General features: G+C 45.7%; 1 protein-coding gene across 2 annotated transcripts in view; it reads left to right on the top strand.

Annotated features, from left to right (window-relative positions):
• Positions 1-21,194, top strand: part of EMB1030 (Alanyl-tRNA synthetase, class IIc) — a 56,165-nt gene that overhangs the window by 10,202 nt on the left and 24,769 nt on the right. For both annotated transcript variants that reach the window (XM_087384419.1, XM_087384420.1), the window contains exons 3-4: positions 9,323-9,453; positions 19,379-19,508. In XM_087384419.1, the coding sequence (XP_087240545.1) occupies positions 9,451-9,453; positions 19,379-19,508 (133 nt within the window). In that variant the 5' untranslated portion in view covers positions 9,323-9,450. The remainder of the gene's footprint in view (positions 1-9,322; positions 9,454-19,378; positions 19,509-21,194) is intronic.

Below are 21,194 nucleotides of genomic sequence, written 5' to 3'. Positions count from 1 at the left end.
CTATATAAGAGAGGCCAAATTGTATGGATGACAATCACATCCACCCTACAGATATTCAAGCAATACAGTTATTCCTTGTTCTCTGCTATATCAGTCTCTTTTCTGTTCCTTAGCACAGTTCTAAATATAGTAAATCTAGGATTTCTTACAGTGGTATCAGAGCAAAATTCGCTCCTGCCTGTAGGAAATGCCCTCCACCTTCTAGCGCTGATCTGATACACTTTTGCCGCTAGAAGGATATCCGTGCACATAGTGCATGGAAGAGATGGAGAGGATGAGCGTAAAATTTTTAAACGCCTAAAGTCATCCTGGCCTCTCCATCCCCCTCACATCACAAGTTGATGTGAATGGACACGACCAAAATCGTGTCCTTTAAGGTGCTTGGGCTGTCCCAAAACCAAGGGACGCGCCTTTTCCACCATGGGACACACCTTTTGGTGACGAGTCTCGACTCCTCACTCATGGGACATACCCCATCGTGGGCAAAGGGACATACCTATTCATGCAGGGTCGCATCCCTTTTAACAATAGGGACATATCCCCTCATGAACAGGTGCACCTATTCCAAGGGTCACACCCCTTCGAATAGGCACACCTCCTAGGCCCAAGTACCTACAAAAGGGTACCTAGAGGGGTAAAAAGGGACAAAAATTAAACCCATCCCCTAACCCTAGGTTTACCCTAACTACCCTAGGGTTAACTTAACCCATAACTTAATTTGGGGCAAATAACCCTTAGGCAGCCCAACGAATCGTCGTACCATCCAGCCAAAACAAGAAAACTGCAACGTACGAATCCGGACAGCCAGCCTGCGCAAGAATTACGTCAGCCGTACGGCCGTACCTTCCTGCGTCATTTTGATCTGCGCCCCTTTTCGCAACCAGCCGTACATAGCGCCATTCAGTCCGTACGATTTTTCGAGCAGGCCGTCTGTACGAATTTGGTACAGGCAGTCCGTATAGGCCGTACAGCCTGCCGTACAGGCCGTACAAGCCTGGCCCGTACACACCGTACGGACAATACCGTACATTCCTTCAGCCTACGCTGCCCGGCCCTCTTTCGACATTGCGCTGCCAGCCAGCCCTTGCCTCGCAATGATCGCTGACAGTCCATTCCTTATTTGCATCCCTGCATACCAGCTTTCCTTACAGTCTGCTGCACACTCCTTGGTTCGCCATTTACACTCTGCCAATTCAGCACCAGTTGCCACATTCTCGAAATGAAGACAGCCCGTTGACAGCCCGGACCAGACCAGCCTCGAGCACTCCTCGCAAAACACTGCAACATGGACCTCCGGACAACGATTTGCAGCCTTCTTCTACGCAATCACTTGGCAGATTAAAGTATTGCCAGGTGGAGTCTTTCCAATCTGCTTTTTCAGGATTCTTTTTAACAAATTACAGCAAATGAAAGAATCCACATTAAAGCATGGAAACCCCTGGTAATTCACCCGGCCATTCAAGGACACCTCAGGCACCTGCTACTACACAATATCGTGTTCAAATTGCACAGCCAGCCCATTTTGGACCCTTTGCATCTTGGGTCTTCTGTGTCACGTGCCCTCCGAGTGACTTCGATCACATCCTCTACCTTCTGCGTGAGGCATTTCAATTACATTATTTCCTCAGCACAGTACAGGTTGTGTTCCACGAGACACGAAGATATCCGGAACACGATATTCCTCAGGAGTTTGCTGTTCATTTTTGGAGAGAGTTTTACCCTTCACCTTCGGCATCCCCAGGGTACTCTCCACCTCCTTCAGCTCCCCGATATCCTCTTCCACAGGGTGTACCTTCTCCAAGTCAGTATTTACATCCTGAAGGCACTCCCTCTCCTGGATATCCTCCTCTTCCGACAGCAGCTCCTTATCCTTTTTCAGATCCGTGGACTCTGCTACCTAACCCTGTCTTATCACGAGCAGTAACACCTTTTTCAGAATCTCCAGTGTTACCTCCGACAGGACCTCCCTTACGAGATTTCCACGGGTGGTTCCATCCTGCCTCGCCTGCCCCCTCCAATATGAGCAACCTCAGGGAGCAGCCCGAATCCTCTTTCAGGGATGGTACAAACTAGAGCGCAAGTTCGCGCCTCTCTCACAGGGATTTCCGACATGTCACACCGCTCGCGTGAAGCCTCTCCCGAGATTAAAGAATCAAGTCCCAAAAAGACCCCTGAAGGCAACACCCAAAGTGAATCTCTATTGCAACTTCAAATATCTCAGCTTCAGGACAGCATCTCCGACCTGGTTCAAAAAGTTCAACAACTCCAAGATTCTCGAAGTCCAGCACATACAGAGGACGACGTGACGCAACCCGACGACGATGCGGACTCTTTCCCCCCCGAGGTAGAAAATACTGAACTGCGTACTCTCTACCGATTACTTCAAGCTTCCAAAACAAAACGACTTGACGTCAAACTTCCGGAAGCCTACACTGGTCAACGTAATCGCCGAACTGTTGACCAATGGCTCGCTAAAATGCGCATGTATTTTGACACTGTTGACCTCACGGAAGGCAAAAAGATCGCCTTGGCAGCCTCCCTCCTGAAGGATACAGCATTTCTATGGTGGCAAAGACGCTTAAAGGACGGAAAAAGTGTGTTAACTTGGGAACGTTTTGAACACGTGCTCCGTAAGCAGTTTGTACCTGCCAATGCGGACTTAGTTCACCACATTGGTGCTAGAGATTGATGGTTTAACTGAGGATGATCGCCTTCATGCTTTCATCTCAGGCCTACAACCCTCGTTACGCATCGATGTTCTTAAAGCCAATATCACCACCACAGATGGCGCTATTGCTTACGTAGAGCGCATTACAGATTTCCTAAACACAGGGAAGCAGAGTGCTAATCGCACAGAACTCTCCTATGGCCAAAGGTGCTCGCCCTCAAGATAACACCAGGTTTCGCAAAAACTTCGGTAATCAAGGTCAGCGATAGTCTCAAGATCCCCAGAAGCCTCAGAAATCATTTGCTGGATTCCAACAGAAGCACTCCCCCAAGGATCGTGTTTCTTCTTCTTCACAAAGTCATTACCGACAGCCCCAACATAAAGGTGCGGCCACTGACAAGAAGAACAACTCCAGCTCAAAAGGACTTTGTACCATCTGTACCGGCGACCATAGATGGTTCAATTGTCCCAAGCAACCAAAGCAAAATTCCAATATGGAACCTAGCACTTCCCAAAAAGAAGATGCTACCTCAGCACAAGACAAGAAAGGCAAAGCTGTTCGAATGGCGAATACCATCCACCTGAGCCTTGCCAGCAACCCCGAACCTTCCCTGGCCACTCAAGTACTTTGTGTTCAAGGATCGATTCGTGGAACAACGGTCACCATCCTCATCGACAGTGGCTGTTCTCATAATTTCCTAGCCAGTTCAGTGGTCGAAAAACTTCGGTTGACCACCAGTCCTAGTCTCATGGACTATCAGATTGAACTCGCAAATGGAACAACTTTCTTGTGCAACACCAGGATTAAAAACTTGTCTTTTCGCATCCAACATTATACGGACAAGTTGAACTTCGACATTATGCCTCTTTCTCGGTACGATGTCATACTCAGACAACAATGGCTCTACGACTATGATCCATCAATCAGTTTTCGCAGCCATACTATCTAGTTTGTCCACCAGGGAAAACTTATTGAGCTAACTGGTTCTAGGGACTCTCCTTCAACCCCAGTTGCCTCTACCCTACAAGTAAAGAAGTGGGTTTGTAAACGCCAAGCAAAGACTTCACTTCTGTTGGTTACGGCAGTCGAGGAGACACCAACAAAGGATCCTCCTGAATACCTCAACCAACCTTTTTTCCAGCCTTACCTGGGTCTTTTTCCACAGGAAGTGCCAAAGCAGTTACCACCTCGACGACCAGTGGATCACCCAATCGAACTTATTCCCGGCAGTAATCCACCGTCGAAACCTCCTTATCGGGTTTCTTACACTCAAAATGAAGAAATCCAAAGACAGGTCACTGAGCTACTCGACAAAGGTCACATTCGGCCCAGTCGCAGCCCTTTCGGATCTCCTGTACTACTTGTGGAAAAAAAGAACAAGTCTATGCGCCTCTGCATCGACTATCGAGCCCTCAACAAGCTCACTATCAAAAACAAGTATCCATTGCCTCGCATTGATGACCTTTTCGATCAACTTCTACATGCAACACACTTCTCCAAGATTGATCTTCGTTCAGGTTATCATCAAATTCGTATACGAGAAGGCGATGAATACAAGACAGCTTTTCGAACAAAGTATGGACACTATGAATGTTTGGTCATGCCTTTTGGGTTAAACAATGCCCCGGCCACATTCATGACATTAATGAACGACATCTTCAGGCCTTTCCTCGATAAGTTCGTCATCGTTTACCTCGATGACATCCTCGTTTTCAGCAGATCCCTACTTGAGCATAAACAACATCTTCACCAAGTTTTTGAAGTTCTCCGCGCAAATTCTCTCTACATCAACATTGAGAAGAGTGAGTTCTTCAAGACCCAACTTGAATATTTGGGACATGTTATTTCTGCTCAAGGTATCTCTGTGGATCGCAAGAAGGTCGAGGTAATCCGAAACTGGCCTACTCCTAAAAATGTTCATGATGTCCGCTCTTTGCTCGGATTGGCAAACTTCTACCATACAAAGGTCTATCAGTTTTCCGAAATCGCAGCTCCTATGTCTGAATTATTGAAAAGCACAGCAATTTTTTAGTGGCTTCCCGAAACAGAGTATAGTTTCCAACAACTCAAGCAAGCACTCACTACTACACCAGTTATGGCTATTGCTGACCCAAATCTTCCCTTTGAGGTCATGACCGACGCTTCCGACATCGCTACAGGAGCAGTCTTGATGCAAGAAGGCAGAGTTATTGCTTTTGACAGCCATAAACATTCTGATATCCAAACCCGATATCCGGTCTATGATAAGGAGTTTCTTGCTGTTGTACATGCTTATCGCTCTTGGAAACATTATCTCATGGGTGCCGACTCTGTGGTCAAAACAGACCACCACTCTCTCAAGTATATCTTTACTCAGCCAGTCATGAACACTCGACAAGCACGCTCGGTTGAGTTTCTGGCCAACTTTCACATGACCATTGAGTACATACCAGGACTACGCAATGTAGTTGCAGATGCTCTCAGCAGGTTACCTCTAGCATCAGCCATGGTAATCTCTACATTATCTGTGGATGTTCCGAACTCATTCAAAGGAAAGTATTTCAATGATAAAGACTTCGGCACCGTAGTACAGGTTCTTTCAAAAGATCAACCTTCGACTTCCGAACAGAAGATTTTCTTATATGGACGACCTTCTGTATTATCAAGATCGCGTCTGTGTACCACATGACAAGGATGTTCGACGTCTTTTGTTAAAAGAGCATCATGTAGTTCCTTATGCTGCCCATCCAGGCATCAATAAGACTTATCGGTTACTCAGTGCAACATACTACTGGCCTCAGATGAAAAGAGATGTCATCAACATGGTTACATCTTGTTTATCATGTCAACAAATGAAAGCAAGTCGACGACTTCCAACAAGACTTCTTCAGCCTCTTCCAGTTCCAACTGAAAGGTGGGAAAGTATTTCCATGGATTTCATTACAACACTACCACGATCTTCCCGAGGTAACACTCAGATTATGGTAATTGTTGATCGATTGTCCAAAATGGCACACTTTGTTGCTTGCAAAAGCAGTGCACAGGCCCCGGACATAGCCAAACTCTTTATACAACACATCTTTCGACACCATGGATTACCCAAGAATATCATATCCGACAGAGATCCTAAGTTTACCAGTCACTTTTGGATTTCCCTGTTCGAATCTTTGGGTACTACTCTACTGTTCAGTTCAGCTTACCACCCCGAATCAGATGGCCAGACTGAAAGAGTCAACCAAGTTCTGGAAGAAATGCTTCGACATTATGTTCAGTCACGCCTCGCAGCTTGGAAAGAGTATCTACCACTCCTTGAGTTTGCTTATAATAACTCTTTCCATAGTGCCATCAGCATGACTCCATTCCAAGCAGCTTATGGACACACTCCGATTGTACCAACAAATTTTGTGCTTCAACATCGAGTGGCCCTAGCTGATCAACTGGTTCAAGAAATGCAAGACATTCTACTGCAAGTCAGGGATCATATGCGAAAAGCGCAAGAGCGGTATCAACGGTCTGCCAACAAACATAGACGTCACCTGGAATTTAACACTGGTGACATGGTGCTATTATTTGTAGCCCCACATCGCTATAAGACGGTTAAGTCTGTGTTTCCTAAGTTGCGACCAAGATACTATGGACCTTTCCGGATCGTCAAGAAAAATTCACCTTTAAGTTATAAATTGGAATTACCACCATCATGGGGTAAAATCCATCCAACATTTCATATTTCTTGGCTAAAGACGTACATTCCAGGCGATGAAGCAGTTCCTCCTGCAGGTGATTATGTCCCAGAAATCGAAGACGATTATGTTCTCCTTATTCCTGAGCGTATTCTGGACCATCGACAGCGAGAGACTCGACATCAACTTATCACGGAATTCCTTGTTCTTTGGCGAGATCTGGACGACTCCGACGCTACTTGGCAGTCTGATGAAGACTTACAGCAGTACCCTGATCTTTTACAGCAGTATTTTCAGAATCTACCATGATATTTTCTACATCGGTTCATTATCTCCACCAGGGTCTTCTTTTGAGTGGGAGGGGATGTCACGATCTGTGACGTATTCCTTTCTCTTTCTAGACTTATGGATGGTTTAATGAATGGACACTTGTGGAAGGGTATGACCTTTCGACGGGACACTTGCCCTTTCGACGGGACACTTCCTAATGAGGCACAACCCTTCACAAGAGACATTCTAATGAAGAGACATTCCTATTGTAATGTACCCTCTCATCAAGGGTCACACCCTTCACAAGGGGTACACACCTCTTCATGCACATACCCTTTGGAGTACACACCTTTTCATGTGTGACTCTTCACTCTCTATATAAGAGAGGCCAAATTGTATGGATGACAATCACATCCACCCTACAGATATTCAAGCAATACAGTTATTCCTTGTTCTCTGCTATATCAGTCTCTTTTCTGTTCCTTAGCACAGTTCTAAATATAGTAAATCTAGGATTTCTTACATGAGGTTATCTCCACGATATTGTGGGCTGTGGTTGATTCTAAAGAGAACAGGCAAGGTCGCCTATAGATTAGAGTTCACCACCACAAGGTTACAAGGTGCATCCAATGTCTCATGTGTCTTCGTTAAAACGAAATTTGCAACCATTCGATTCCTTAATTGTGGGATCGTTATGTTATAGGAACTAGAGGAAAATGCAGCACGCAAGCCAACAAGAATGTTAGACCGGGGAGAAATGACTATTTGAGACCAGAAGATACCTACGGTGCTGCATTGCTTGGTATGGGCTCCCTCTATTTGAGGCTACCCGTAAATCCGTTTAGCAAATACGGAGGGCATTCACAGATTTCATCATCGAGGATGTTGATGTTTGAAGAGGGAAGGAATGTTACGTTCTAGTCCGAATGTGGCATGACATTGGATGGTTTGGTGATACAAAGTCCGTAGAGAGACCAATAGTAATTTGTATAGTATATATAGTTGGTTGTTTTGATATATTATAAGGATTTAGTCAAGGATATAGCTGCGAGGTCTTTGATGATTAGGGTCCAATATGAGAAGACCATGAGGTCCTCATGCACATTGGTTTGGATTAGTTTATTCATTAATTACACACTTAGGGATACTTGACTACGGGCAAGAATTGTGTTAATGAATTAGTTCATGACCCAAAAGGTCTTAGTTGATCAAGATGCATGGGGAGGGGAGGGGTATGGCTTAGCAAGCCGCTAAAAATAGCACAGAGCTTTCTAGGGACATGCTGCAATTGAATGTATGCATGTTTTGTAGTTGTATCACCCAAGCTGGGTGATTTGGAATGCAACAGAGGTGTGAGGTTGCATTTGGCTGGGTGGAGACTCCAAAAGGGGACACTTGTGGGTAATAGCCTTCATTAATTTTGATCATAATGCCTTCACTAATTTTGTCTTCTTGATAGACTCCATTGCATCTTTGATAACACATTGTTGAATCTTGTTTTGGATCAATAAACAGTTGGTTACATTATGTTTATGGAGTGGAAAATTGTCATACTCTTTGTAAGAGTCCTCCCTTGATGTTGAATTTGGCCCATTTGGCCCTTTGCAATGGCCAATTTGGCCTTGCTGGTGGAAACAACAACATAGTCTTTATGGATAGGTGAGGTAACTTCATGTTCATTAGATGGATTAAGCATAGCCATTGGGGTTCTACGTTGGATCTATAAAGACATCTAGCCATTCAGATAGCGACATAAGACAATTTACACAATATGAGATGGCGACATAAGACAATTACACAATATGAGAGATTCTCGGTGGACATGTGCACCACTCATGCATGGTGCCCACCACATGGAGGTGGTCATAGTGTCCTAGACCACGTTGGATCTTTGCCTTTCACCTTGCAAATCTCCCATTTTATAGTTCAGTCATCCCCTCCACGTGCTATCATTACAAATTTGACGGCTTATTTTGCAATTTTAAGAGCACATTAACAGCAGCCGAGGAACCCTTGAAGACAAAGTGCACCTCCTCACTAGCTTAATCCGCATTGCTGGACAACACTCTTTCTGAGACAAAACATCCGAAAAACATTACTGACACTTGTTCTGAAGCAAGAAATGACATTTTCCTTGGCAGCATGTGCTGGTATAACAGCACTCCATAAGTCTTAACTCTGGACAACACTTTTCTGCCATTGCTGTGTGGACTTTGAACACATCATTTTTATTTGTAGTCTAAAGTTTGGGAATAGATCTTAGATTTGATCCATATGTTATTGTCTGCCAGGCTATTCTAAATGCTTTTAGTCAAACACTCTAGATCTGACACAATTGGTGAAAAGAAGTTGCATAACAAACTCAAATAGTTCTAGACAGAAGGTTCCTGCGGCGTTGTGATAAGTTTGCAATGTCATTTTCTCTGTCAAGTTGAGCTTCTTAAATCTGCTGGTTGATCATATTGATTTTTTTGAAAGGAATCTTTCATGCATGTCCATATTATATGTACTATTTTTGAGGCAGTCTAAGGCAGAAGTGACAGAATGGTATGATTGATCTGACCAAGGTTTACAATAAGAAATTTATACTATGGGTGCCCTCTTATGGAGGCAGCAGAATTAAAGTAAAACTCAATATAACTGCTCAAGGCAGCATATGCAATGGTGCGTTGGATTGTATCAATTGCCGGCATGGATTTCTTACTAAATGTATTCTTTTTGTAGCACACTTGGACGGGACAGAGTTTTCTCTATGAATTATCTTCGAGGAAAGATGCCAACAAGAGAGACAGACAGAAAAGACGAAGAATCAGTACAGGATCACTTTCTTTGATTATCCAGATTTGATCATTATGGTATTTAGTAAACAGTCCTTCATGCCCTACAAGGTTTTGTTTACTGTTTGCTGACAGACAGCTTCTTCGAGATGGCTAAAGTTGCTTTTTAGAATTTATTTTATTTAAGGCTACTTTTGCATGAGAATTCTCACACTCATTTTTCACTTATCTTAATGGAACTTGTGCTTGTCTTGAATCTTTTTTAAGCAGCTTAGTTAAGTAGATGATAAAACATTGCTACCACCCTAGTTCTAGGAAACTGATCTCGTAATTAGCCAGGCCTTACACTGAGAGATGGTTTGTCTGTTAAGGTGTGTGATTGCTAATTCTATTCTAATGTCTCACTGTAGGCAGTGCTCTTATGGATGTAAAGTACACCTTACCACACTCCACCATATTTCATGTCATTTCTGGTAGTAAACATCTGTCAAAACATTGCATGTGGTTGATTAGCACTTTGATAAGATAATAAAGTAGAACTGAATCAAAGCAGTGGATCCTCAGTGTCTCTAGTGTCACGACGTGTGTATCTAGGAAGGGGTGGAGAGAGCTTGCTCTCCTGTGGAGAGTATGGAGCAGCCAGCGAGGGACTGTCCTAGCAACGTGCATCATCAAAACAATCTGGTTCATCCATTTCCAGCAAATTATTGGCCAAAGCTGAATCAAAGCAGGCGATCCTCAATGTCTCTAGTGTCACGACATGTGTACCCAAGGGGCGGAGAGAGGCTCTCCTGGAGAGTACGGAGCAGCCAGCGAGGGACTGTCCTAGCTTCCTGCATTGCTGAAATTTCTTGTGCCACAACAGCCTCAACTTCTTGCTGAGTGATAAGAGCAGCCATAGGCTGAACTAAGGCATCAACAACTTGAGTATTGACTTCATCAAAGTGAGTTGACTAAACAAGTTTCTATCTTTCGATTGTGTTTGCTTAGTTGCATGGTGGGTACACTCACAGAAGACTAGGACTAGTCTAGAGAATTAGAATGCATGCATAAGCTAACTGTTAACGGGTGAAAATGGCTTGGTGATGTTTTATTTGTGGCAGAGAGGGCTAAACTCCCCACGTTTCAAGGGGAAATGGCATGCAAACTGCACGTCCAAAGTGCCAAAGGAAACCATATATTCAAGATTGCTAATTTTAGCAGGATTTGCCATGATTGGAATTTTTCATGCCTCTACTAGTCTAGAGAATGAATTTTGGAGAGCACTTGCTCTATTGTAATTGTGAATTGCTATAGCATCTGCATGAGCTGAACTTTGTAACGATTTTTGAATTCTAAAATAAAAACCTTCAGAGAGGGGGGGGGGGGTATTTTTGGCCCCTAATGTGTGTGTGTGTTCTCTACTCCCTCTTCCCCCTCTATTAATTTGTTTAGATTCCCAGAAAGAATTTGTTGCTATTTCTCATCAGACAAAGCTATTGGATGTGTGTTTTCCTGTGGATCGAATTCTTCTCTGGTGCGAGACTGGAACGAATCTGATTTCACCCTCTGTGAATTGAGGGTTGTGGCTGCAATTTTAGAAGAAGCGATTCATTTTTAGGGTTTTGAGGCTGATTGCAGTTTCGTTTTCATGCTCCTCAGTCTCTATTTGTGTTTGTCACAAAGATTGCAAAGTTGTAGATCTCTACGATGTTGCATGGGTGCAGACTCCCATCCTACCTCAATTTGGAATTGGTGGGTTGACGTCTTGAGCTGTCCCATGGTCATGTGAGAGATGGATTTGTAGATATCCTAGAGCCTGTATGAAACCATCCTAGAGATGGTTTTGCAGATATCCTAGAGTCTGTATGGTCATATGAGAGGTGGATTTGCAGATATCCGAGAGCCTGTATGAAAGCATCCTTGCTTAATTGAAGGAATTGCTCTTTGTAGAAGGCCATCTTGGTTGTGTGTGGCTGCGAGGGGGATATTTATGTCCTATGAATGTATACTTGCCATAGATCATCCCATATAATTTGATGGATCTGTGCAGAGTCAGACGTAAAAAGGGGCACCTAATGAATATTGACATGGTGGTAGATGATCAATTGACATACCCTATGACCGAAACCACCTAGATACTCATGCATACCAACACTCCCTATATGGCAGTCTTTGCCAACATGCATCTGCCCACCCCAACTGTGTAACTTGATCCAAGTAATTCATGATCTGAAACAAGGCATCTGTGTAGAGAGATCTTGCTGTGAACTTTGTAAGAACAATGTCATGTGGTGTGCATCTCTTCCCTCGAATCATGCGCGAAGACATCATGACCTGGAATATCTCAATTCCAAAACACTCATCCTCCCGGAGATCCACTACCTAGAAAGCTCTTGCATAGAGAGCCGCTGGTTGAACTAGAGAGCAAAAAAGGAGGGGCTTCGTGTTAACACGCTGGAATTGTGCTCAGAAACATTGTCTCTCTAGCTTTGCTAAAGAAGTGTGCCCTCTGGTCAACTCTATGTGTGCTACTGATTTCATGGTAAACTTGGGGCTTGTGAAAATACATCCTAAGTATAGGATTTGACTATCTCTACTTGCTCCTTTGTAAGCATGAACTCCCATTGGATTTGAGCCTCATTAGTATTGAAGATCATGACCTTGGTTTTACCTAGGATCGCGGCTCTCACGAAAGGCCTAGAAAGCTGTTAGGTGCATGTGTAGCCCCTTTGTTGTGCTAGATATCAACACATCATTTGCATATAGACAATAGGTACGATCGACTATTCTAGGATCGATCAACACCCTCCTAGTGTGTCCACAAAGGAGGTAACTCATCTATTTAAAGGCCAAAGAGGGTGGGGGCAACCCGCTTCACTGCAATGGTGCTGCTCACCTCCTTCACCATCCCATGTGTAGTGCGCACCCTGCCTATAACCCTCTCATATAGAGCCATGATTGCTCACACAACATCGTGTGTCATATCCAAATCTTGAGCAAAGCAATAAGACCAGCCTGAGGTACATAATAGAAGGGCTTCAAAAAGTCCACAAAGCAGCAATACACTCTGTTTACAGTGAAGATATGATCCAGTATGGAACTATCTAGAAGGGCTTCAAATATTCCACAAAGCAGTAATACACTTTGTTTTCAGAATCTGGCTGAGGGCTCTTAGAGTGAAGATATGATCCAGTGCGGAATGATCCTGTCTGAAACCCACCTGCCTCAGTGCATGCAAGCTTGTGTTCTCAGCATGCTCATTGATGTGTATCTCAAGAGCTGATTGATATACCTAGGCATCGAATGGCCCACTATCGTATCCACGTGTGCAGATAATGTGGCTAGTATTATGGAGGTTAGTTTAACCTATTGTGTCATGTTCTAACCTTGAGACAATTAGGACACGTGGTACCTTCGGTACACTAAGGGTGGTCTTAGGGTAGAGACACCTAAGACACCCTACATCTATATAAGTGAGAGCCATTAAAACTGAAAACATGGAAGTGCAACACTTGTGGGAGCAACATGAGGTATCTATGACATCTTTAAAGGCTATTCATGAATTTAGGAACACGAGAGAACGAAAGACTCTAATAGTCAAGAGTGGTTCCTATCATATCATGTGTCTTATTTGTCGTGAGTAGCTCGAGCTCTCTGTGGGTGCGATGGTGGTCCCATTGACGGTCCTGGTGTCTGAAAATATTTGAGATTTGTAGTCTGGAATCTGTCTAGGAATGTCTGTGACCCAGAAAAAGGTTCCTAACCCTCCATCATCAACTGGGAGACATGCTTGTGCTACATTCAAAAGTTTTGGATCTGATTTGCAGCTCCTTCATTAGATGGATTATGTGTGGAGTGATATTTTCTTTGTAGGCTATGACAAGCAATGGAAGCTCAAAATGGAGGAGAGAAGACAAAAAATGAGATTCTGAATTGAATTGGTGCAAAAACTGAGTGGAGGCTCAAGAGAGAGCCAACATAACAAAACCCTAGGGCGAAGTGCCCTAAGTGGACTAAGCGTCCTAACTGTCCTAAGTGGTACATGTACTAAGTGTACCAACTGACCTAACTAATTGTAACTAGGCCTACAAGGCACATACCAAGGAATGAGTCGCACCTATGGATAGCCCATAGAATGGCCTACAAACCCCCCTCCATGGTATGGAGGCTGAAGAGAGAGCCAACATAACAAAACCCTAGGGCGAAGTGCCCTAATTGGACTAAGTGTCCTAACTGTCCGAAGTGGTGCATGTACTAACTGCATCAAGTGACCTAAAGGACTGTAACTAGGCCTACAAGGCACATACCAAGGAATGAGTGACACCTATGGATAGCCCATAGAATGGCCTACAAAACCCCCTCCATCGTATGGGTTGAAGTATCTTGGACATGGCTCACGATACTTGAATATTTAATGTCATGGTTGCACATGTTCATCAACTTGGAGTTTGGGGAAGACAAGTAGGGTAGCGTCTCCTTCTCTAAGATGCCAGCAGTAGAGCGTAGCACCTGGGAGCAGTTCATTTTCATGATCAATGGCAGGGACCCATGGCGAAAGCCAGATTTCAGCAGGACACCTAGCAGCCTCCTCTTCTCTTTCAGACATAGGAGACACGATGGACTGCTTGAGAGACTAGACTGTTTCTATGTTGGGGATTGGGCACTGCACAGAGGTGGCTCTACCAGGATTTTGGTAGGTACCACGATGTCAGACCACTCTCCCGTAGTACTTCAGTTAGATCAGCCCCGCCGAGGTCTACCCCAGAAGGGGGTCTGCATTCCAGAGGACGTCCTGTAGGATGAGGAGATCCAGCAGGTCATGGCAAGGATTTGGGAGCAGTCAGAGATGACACTGGGCGGGGGCTGGGCTTCGTGGGTGCCGATGCGATCGAGAGGAGCAGTGAGGAGTTACAGGTTCACGCCCTTAGGCAGAGGAGGACACTTCAAGAGCGTGAGCGGGCTTTAAGGACAGAACTCGCCTCCATAGAGTGGCTCAGGGAGTAGGACCCAAGTTCTTAGTGGCTTAGCGGCAGGTTCGAGAGCGCTCACCTTGAGCTTCAGGACACGGAGATTCGGAGGGCTGAGTTCTATCAATCTTCCCAGGTCCGGTGGGTACAACAGGGGGACAGGATGACAAGCAGTTCTTCCAGACCACTGGGCCCCGATCGACATGCACATTAGCGTCTCTAGGATCCGCAAGGCATCATGCACACTGACTTGCAGGAGATATTAGACTTGACCACAGGTTTTTACGGCTAGCTCTTTCAGACGGAGAGGATGACTCCAACTGGTATTGTGAGAGGTAGTTTGGGATCATGTGCTGACAATAGTCTCGTAGGACTTTTGCAGCAGGCTGGAGAAGCCTTTCACGGATGAGGAGCTGTGGGAAGCCCTCAAGGCTCTCCTGATCCGGAAGTGTTCTGGCAAGGATGGCTTGACGCCAGCCTTCTTTCAGACTTTTGGGAGATTATCTCCACCCCTTTATGACTAGCATGCCAGGAGATTTTCAACACGGGCTCTCTCCCTCAGTCCTTGAGCAGGGGGTGGATTTGTTTGATTCTGAAAGGGGGAGATAGGTCAAACATCTGGCTGTGGAGACCGATCACTCTGCCTGATACCGCTTACAAGATCCTCGCCAAGGTCTTGAGCTTGCGGTTACGGTCCCATCATATTGACATCATCCACGACACATAGACGGGGTTCACAACATCTTGGACAACATCTTCACATTCTGGGAGGTAGTGGATTGGTCCAGGGAGGAGTTAGAGCCATTGGCCGTCCTCTTAGATTTTGAGAAGGCCTACGACAGGGTTGAGTGGTCCTTCCTAGAGGGCACTATGTGGAGATTGGGTTTCTCAGACAGATGGGCCATAGGAGTTTTTGCGCTTTATGCGGGGAGCTCTAGTGAAATGCTTATCGGCGGAGGACACACGGGCGAGGCCTTTTCTCTCACTCGCTCGGTCCGCTAGGGCTGCCCACTCGCTTCCTTCCTCTTGTTGTTCGTGGTGGAGGCTTTGGGCTACTACTTGAGATCACAGGTGGTGGGCCTCACAGGGTTGAGGCTCTCAATCAGATAGGAGGAGGAACTGCTTGACTTGGATTTTGCAGATGACACGGCCTTGTATGTTGAGGGCACCACAGCGAGTTTAGAGAGAGTCAGGGGAGCCTTGGCTATCTACTGCAAGGCCTCGCGTGCACGGATCAACGGGACAAAGTCTATAGGTTTCTTCACGGGCTATGAGGAGACACAGGAGATTCGTGAGTGGGGTAGTGACTTTGGCTTCAGATGAATACCACGGGGCCAGACAGCAAGATACCTTGGTTTGCCAGGTAACAGGTTGGTATTGACATTACAGTAGAGCAGCAGATTGCCTCGGTCCTTGAGAGTGTTCGGTGCAAGCTTCTCTACTGGAGCTCGGCCAAGCTCTCCCTAGCAGGGCGTGCCTTATTGGCAAACCAGGTCCTTGCCATGGCCTGGTATATTGCCTCATGCTAGTGCTTTAACAAAGGATGCATTGGACAGCTCCGACAGTTGCTTCGGAACTTCCTTTGGGCAGGATCAGATGGCACGCGGAATACTAGGGCCCGAGTTGCTTGGCTGACGGTGATCATGCCGCAGGCACTGGGAGGTTTAGGTATCATAGATCCGGAGATGCAAAGCAGAGCCCTTCTGGGCAAGTTTATTGTTCACGGCCTCACCCCAGGTGCAGAGCCTTGGAAGCTCCTCTTATAGCGAGGGCTTCTCAGGAACACCCCACGCACCGGAGGACAGTGGCAACCTTCACACAGGTGGATCTTCTCAGAGGCCCTCCTTACAGGGAAGGGTTTTTCCTTGATGAGGAGCCTTCACAGGGTTTGGCAGAGACTAGTAGGGGTCTCATTCGTGCTCCGCCCAGATGTAGAGAGGAGTTTGAGCGTTAGACCCTTATGTGGCACCTAGAGATCCGATATTAGGAGGGGGGTATGCTTGGACAGTGGATGCACATTGGTTGGGCACAGTGGGACAGTGGTCCGGCCGGGTCTTTTGGCAGATAGAGCAAATTACCCATGGAGGCAGAGGTGAGGCTTGGCGCCGTAGCGCATCTGTGAGGGGTAGGGCAGTGGATGAGAGAGATCGACCTAGCCATCCGTGAGTGCTGGTGGGAGGGACTTTGCTTTTGGAGGGACAACATTTGGTTGGGGTAGTTTTCTTGGACTGGTGTCCCTTTGAGGATGATGATGCAGTGAGGCAGCACGCACCCCAGCTTCTTCCGTGTAGGACTTGGAGGCCTACTTCATCCGCTCAGTGAGAGAGACCCTGAGATGGATGGGAGTCTTGATGGGATTCACTGGCAGATGATCAGAGTGGTGGGACGTTTGGGGAAGGAGTGGCACATTGACCCTCCCAGTATCTCAGAGCAGGATGCCCCGAGATGGCGCCTCTGGCTGTGGGAGGGTAGACCCTTGAGGGAGGTCTAGTGGGATCCGGGAGAGTGGTTTTGGCCCTCCAGGGGCGGCCTTGCCGAGTAGGTAAACGAGATGCCCTTCTTTTCCTACACCACACGGATTGGCAAGAGGCTTCAGATGGACTCTTCGAGGTGGACTCCCTCGAGGGAGCAGCATTGGGTGACCCAGAGAGTGCCCCAGGATGTCTGTTCCAGGTTTTGGACGCGGTTATGGTCCAGTTTGCGGCCAAGGAAGATATCCTACTTTTGGCTGGCTGCCCACGGAGGCTTGCCCATCGGACCATGGTTGGAGCAGATGCGAGTGGAGGGGCAATGCCATTGTTACTCTGGTGGTTTCTTGGAGATGATTTCACATTGCCTTTGGAGCTGTCTCGCAGAGTAGCGAGGTCTGGATGGGAGGCCTTAGGATCATGACCCGTATGCAGAGTCTTCAGAGGGACTACACTTGGGGGATGGTGGCCTGGTTGACTTAGGGAGGACACCATTCCAGATTGATGAGATCTCCCAGCCTATCGGATACAGTGTCAGAGCATTCAGAGGATAGTGTTCCATGAGGCAGTCCCTCCTAATAGCCTAGCTCCCCTTTGTCCTCCAGAGGATAGGTGATAGCCAGTATCACCGTGTGGAACATTTGGGTGGCTCGCTGTAGTCTCGTGATGGGTGAGCATCTGGTTCCACCCTCGGCTACCATGGTCGCCATGTGGCAAGATATCATCTACACTCTATGCTCCACGTGGGAGCGTGGGACTCCAGGCTTTAGAGCGACTATTGAGAGGCATGCTTGATTCTGCAAGGCTTGGCTTGTAGGAGTTTTCTACATCTTCACTCTGCGAGGGATTCGTTGGTTGTATAGTCCCCCCACTTGGCTATTAGCCCGAGTACCAGAGATCCCAGTGATCTGGGTTTTTTTGGAATAGGCCGGTTTTTCTTTCAGGCTTTTCCGGTTTTTTAAAATACTAAACACTTTTGGGGCTGCTGTTTTGTATGAAGTCTTTCAAGCATTAAAGAAGGTTCCTTTCTTTGAAAAAAGAAAAAAGAAAAAAAAAAGAGAGAGCCAAAACCTAGGGCTAAGTGCCCTAATTGGACTAAGTGTCCTAATTGTCCTAAGTGATACATGTACTAACTGTACCAACTGACCTAATTGACTGTAAGTAGGCCTACAAGGAATGAGTGACACATACCAAGGAATGAGTGGCACCTATGGATAGCCCATAGAATGGCCTACATTCTTTACTCCCAAGCTCAATGTATCTATAGAGGAATATGGAGAGTGTTGGGGCAACCAAAAGCTGCCCTCGTGTCAACAGAAGGTGGGCACATTGTATAGAGGTCCCACACCCTGTCTCATAGCCTGCCAAAGCCCAATGAGCACCAAAAGTCCTCGGGGGGACGATTAATGGGGGCTCAAACATCTTCTTTATACATTTGTTGCCCAACTAGTATATGGGACTAACCCTTAAATTTCTACACATTCCATCAGGAGGGTTAAGGCTCTCCAACACCCCCCATGAGCGGATACACTTGAATTGTAGCATTTTGGTCAACTCCACATTAGGGAGTACACGACCACCACAATCATAGCACATGGAACCATCAGCCGCTAGTCACACATGCACAATTGCTTAGCAAAAGGACATTCACCACGTGTTAGCTGTGGGTAGGTGTAGACAAGCAGCACACCCACAGTTCACTCTGGCGAGACAGGACAATTGCCATGCATTACATTGTGGAAAGCTTTGATACCATGTCGGGTTAGCTAGAAGCTTTGACAAAGGAGGGCATTGGGTATAGGGGTCTCACACCCTATCCCATAGCTGTGTGTCAAAGCCCAATGACCACCAAAAGTCCTTGGGGGGGGGGATGGTCAATGGGGGCTCAACCTTCTTTATATTCTTGGTGTATCGATTACGCAATTTTGTATGTGAGACTAATGTCCCCTCCATTTCAACACATTTATAAATCGCCTATTTTGTTTACAGGACTAATGTCCCTTCAGTTTCTATACTTTGAGAGGACTATTCCCCTTGGTTTCTATATGTGCCATCATGAAGGGTGAGGCTCAACATGCCTCTCTAACAGAAATGTCAAGGATTCAATGTCTATTCCACTTTTTGTGTTGATAATGGCCAACTTAACATTTAAGAATGTTTTCCAATGCATCGAATACCAATTCAAGCTATCGAACAAGGATGTATGCCTAATTTGTGAAGCTTATGGTAAAAGTATGTAAGTGAATAGCGAACTGTGTGGAGCTTATAGTAAAAATGCTGAGGTGATGGAAGTCTTTAATCAACAACTTGTGTTTTTTTATCTTTTAACTGTTTTCTAAAGTATGCGTGAGTGTTTTCTTTGATGATATACCTTTTGTACGTGCAATTATTATGCTCGTGGGGAAGGTGAACTGAAGTGTGTACATATGCATAAAAAGCATTGGTGTATGCAGTGCTTAACACACTGTTGCACAAATATTTTGAATGTTGTTTTTGAAAGTGATTTTTTATCCTCTTGTTACTAACTCCAATTGTAATTTCAAGCTCTACTAGCTCCATTCTGATTGTTTCACCTCGTCTCAACAGAAAGCAGTCCTGAGAACTGTGGGAGGAGGTATGGCGACAAATATTTCTTTGGCCTCACTTACAACAGTCACTTCTGATGTTTACAGACTTCCATTCATTAGTTCAAACTCATTTGGGTACCTTATCAAAGGTATTGTACAAGGACTATTGAATCCAATTTTTAAGGGAGCTATATTGTTGCTTGTGTAATTTTATCAGCATGAATGTTTTTCTCTTCTTATCGTGAGTGGCATAGGATCATACTTTTTTGGTGATGCCTATTACTTGCCTAGGTTTATTATGGAACAATCATATGTAGACCGTATCTTCTGTCAATCTCTTTTACAAAGAATGCTTTCTCTCATGGCTTTCAGGAGTCTGAAATGTTACTTTTTGTAAATACAATCATGAAGCTTCTATCGGATATAATTCTTCATGAACAATGGTTGCCTAAAAATTTCTACAAAAGTTTTAGAGTTATAACCCTCCTGCACTGGGGTGATTTCTCAACTGGGTAGACCGGCCAATAGCAATGGTTATTGCTTGCCGCCTTGGGAGGATCTTGTAGATGACTCTTTAAGGGGTGGTTGGTCTTGCCACTGTTGCACAGATAGAGATATGGAGATGAGACAGCAGGACAGCGGACCAAACCTCTGACATTTGAGGAGTTGTGTCCCTTACTGCTACAGGAGGAAGCTCGGGAGAAGCTCTACAACGGGGACAAAGATGACAAGGCGATGCTGGTGAAGGATTCCGCAGGTAAGGGAAAGGGCAAGCCTAACAGTGGCAAGTCCAATAAAGATGATTCTGATGACGAGGGGACTTCGAAGAGGAAGCACAAGAAGAAGTGTTTCTATTGTGATACGCCTGGACATTTTGCAAAGGACTGCAGAAAGAAAAAGGCGGATCTGAAAAACAAACAGGAGTCTGACCTAGATTCAGAGGGAAAGGCCAAAGCTAATGTGGTAATTGAAGAATTGTTCCTGGTGACATCACCGAGTGTTACCGAGGTCAGGTATGTTGATCCCGAAATCACAGTAAGGATGTCTGACATAGAGAGTTGGGTCGACGAGGAGTCAGATGCCTTTGTGAAGGTGAAGGATAGTATGGAGTGCTTGGAACCTTCCAGGTGTGTAGCTGTTGACACTGACACGAGGGTGGATTCTATGGAAAGCCGTGGGTCTGCATTGTCTATGGGGTTGCCATAGTGCAGAGGATCTGGATGGATGTCCTCTGGATTGTTGCAAGTATGTAGAGGTTACAGTGAGACTTCACCTGGGGATGGCGGCATAGCTAATAGAGGGGGGTCATGCCTTCTCCATTGATCCAGCCTCTTCAGCCTACACGATTAGGGCGAGTGGATCTTTAGGATAGAACTGATGCCCTTTGCCTTCCCCAAAGATAGTGTACGAGACGTCGTCCAGCATTGCTGCCTAGAACATCTGGGTTGCCTGCTGCAGCTTTGTGATGGCAAGCCATCAGGTTCTCCCAGCATCCACCCTCGTCACCATTTGACAAGATATCATTTATACACTGCTGGCCATTTGGGAGCGCGGGACTTCCTGATCAAGGGCGACCTGCAAGGCTTGGCCTGCAGGTATATTTTATGTTTTTACCAAGCAAGGTATTCGTTGGATGTGTGAACCTCTACCTTAGTTGTTAGCCCTTGGTTTCAAAGGTTCCCTTAGGTGATGAGCTCAATCCTTTGGCAAGTGACGGGTTGTCATGACAGCTAGTTTTTTCTTTTTCCCATCTAGACTGCTGGTTTCTATGGTTGGTTCTTCAAGCATTAATCGAAAATATTCTCTCTGGAAAGCAAAAAATAAGTGATTAGTCC

Source organism: Dipteris shenzhenensis, chromosome 14, assembly GCF_047967505.1.
Source record: "Dipteris shenzhenensis isolate YYH24624 ecotype China chromosome 14, Dip_SZ_1.0, whole genome shotgun sequence".
NCBI classification, from domain to species: domain Eukaryota; kingdom Viridiplantae; phylum Streptophyta; class Polypodiopsida; order Gleicheniales; family Dipteridaceae; genus Dipteris; species Dipteris shenzhenensis.
This window is presented reverse-complemented; position numbering and strand designations above follow the sequence as displayed.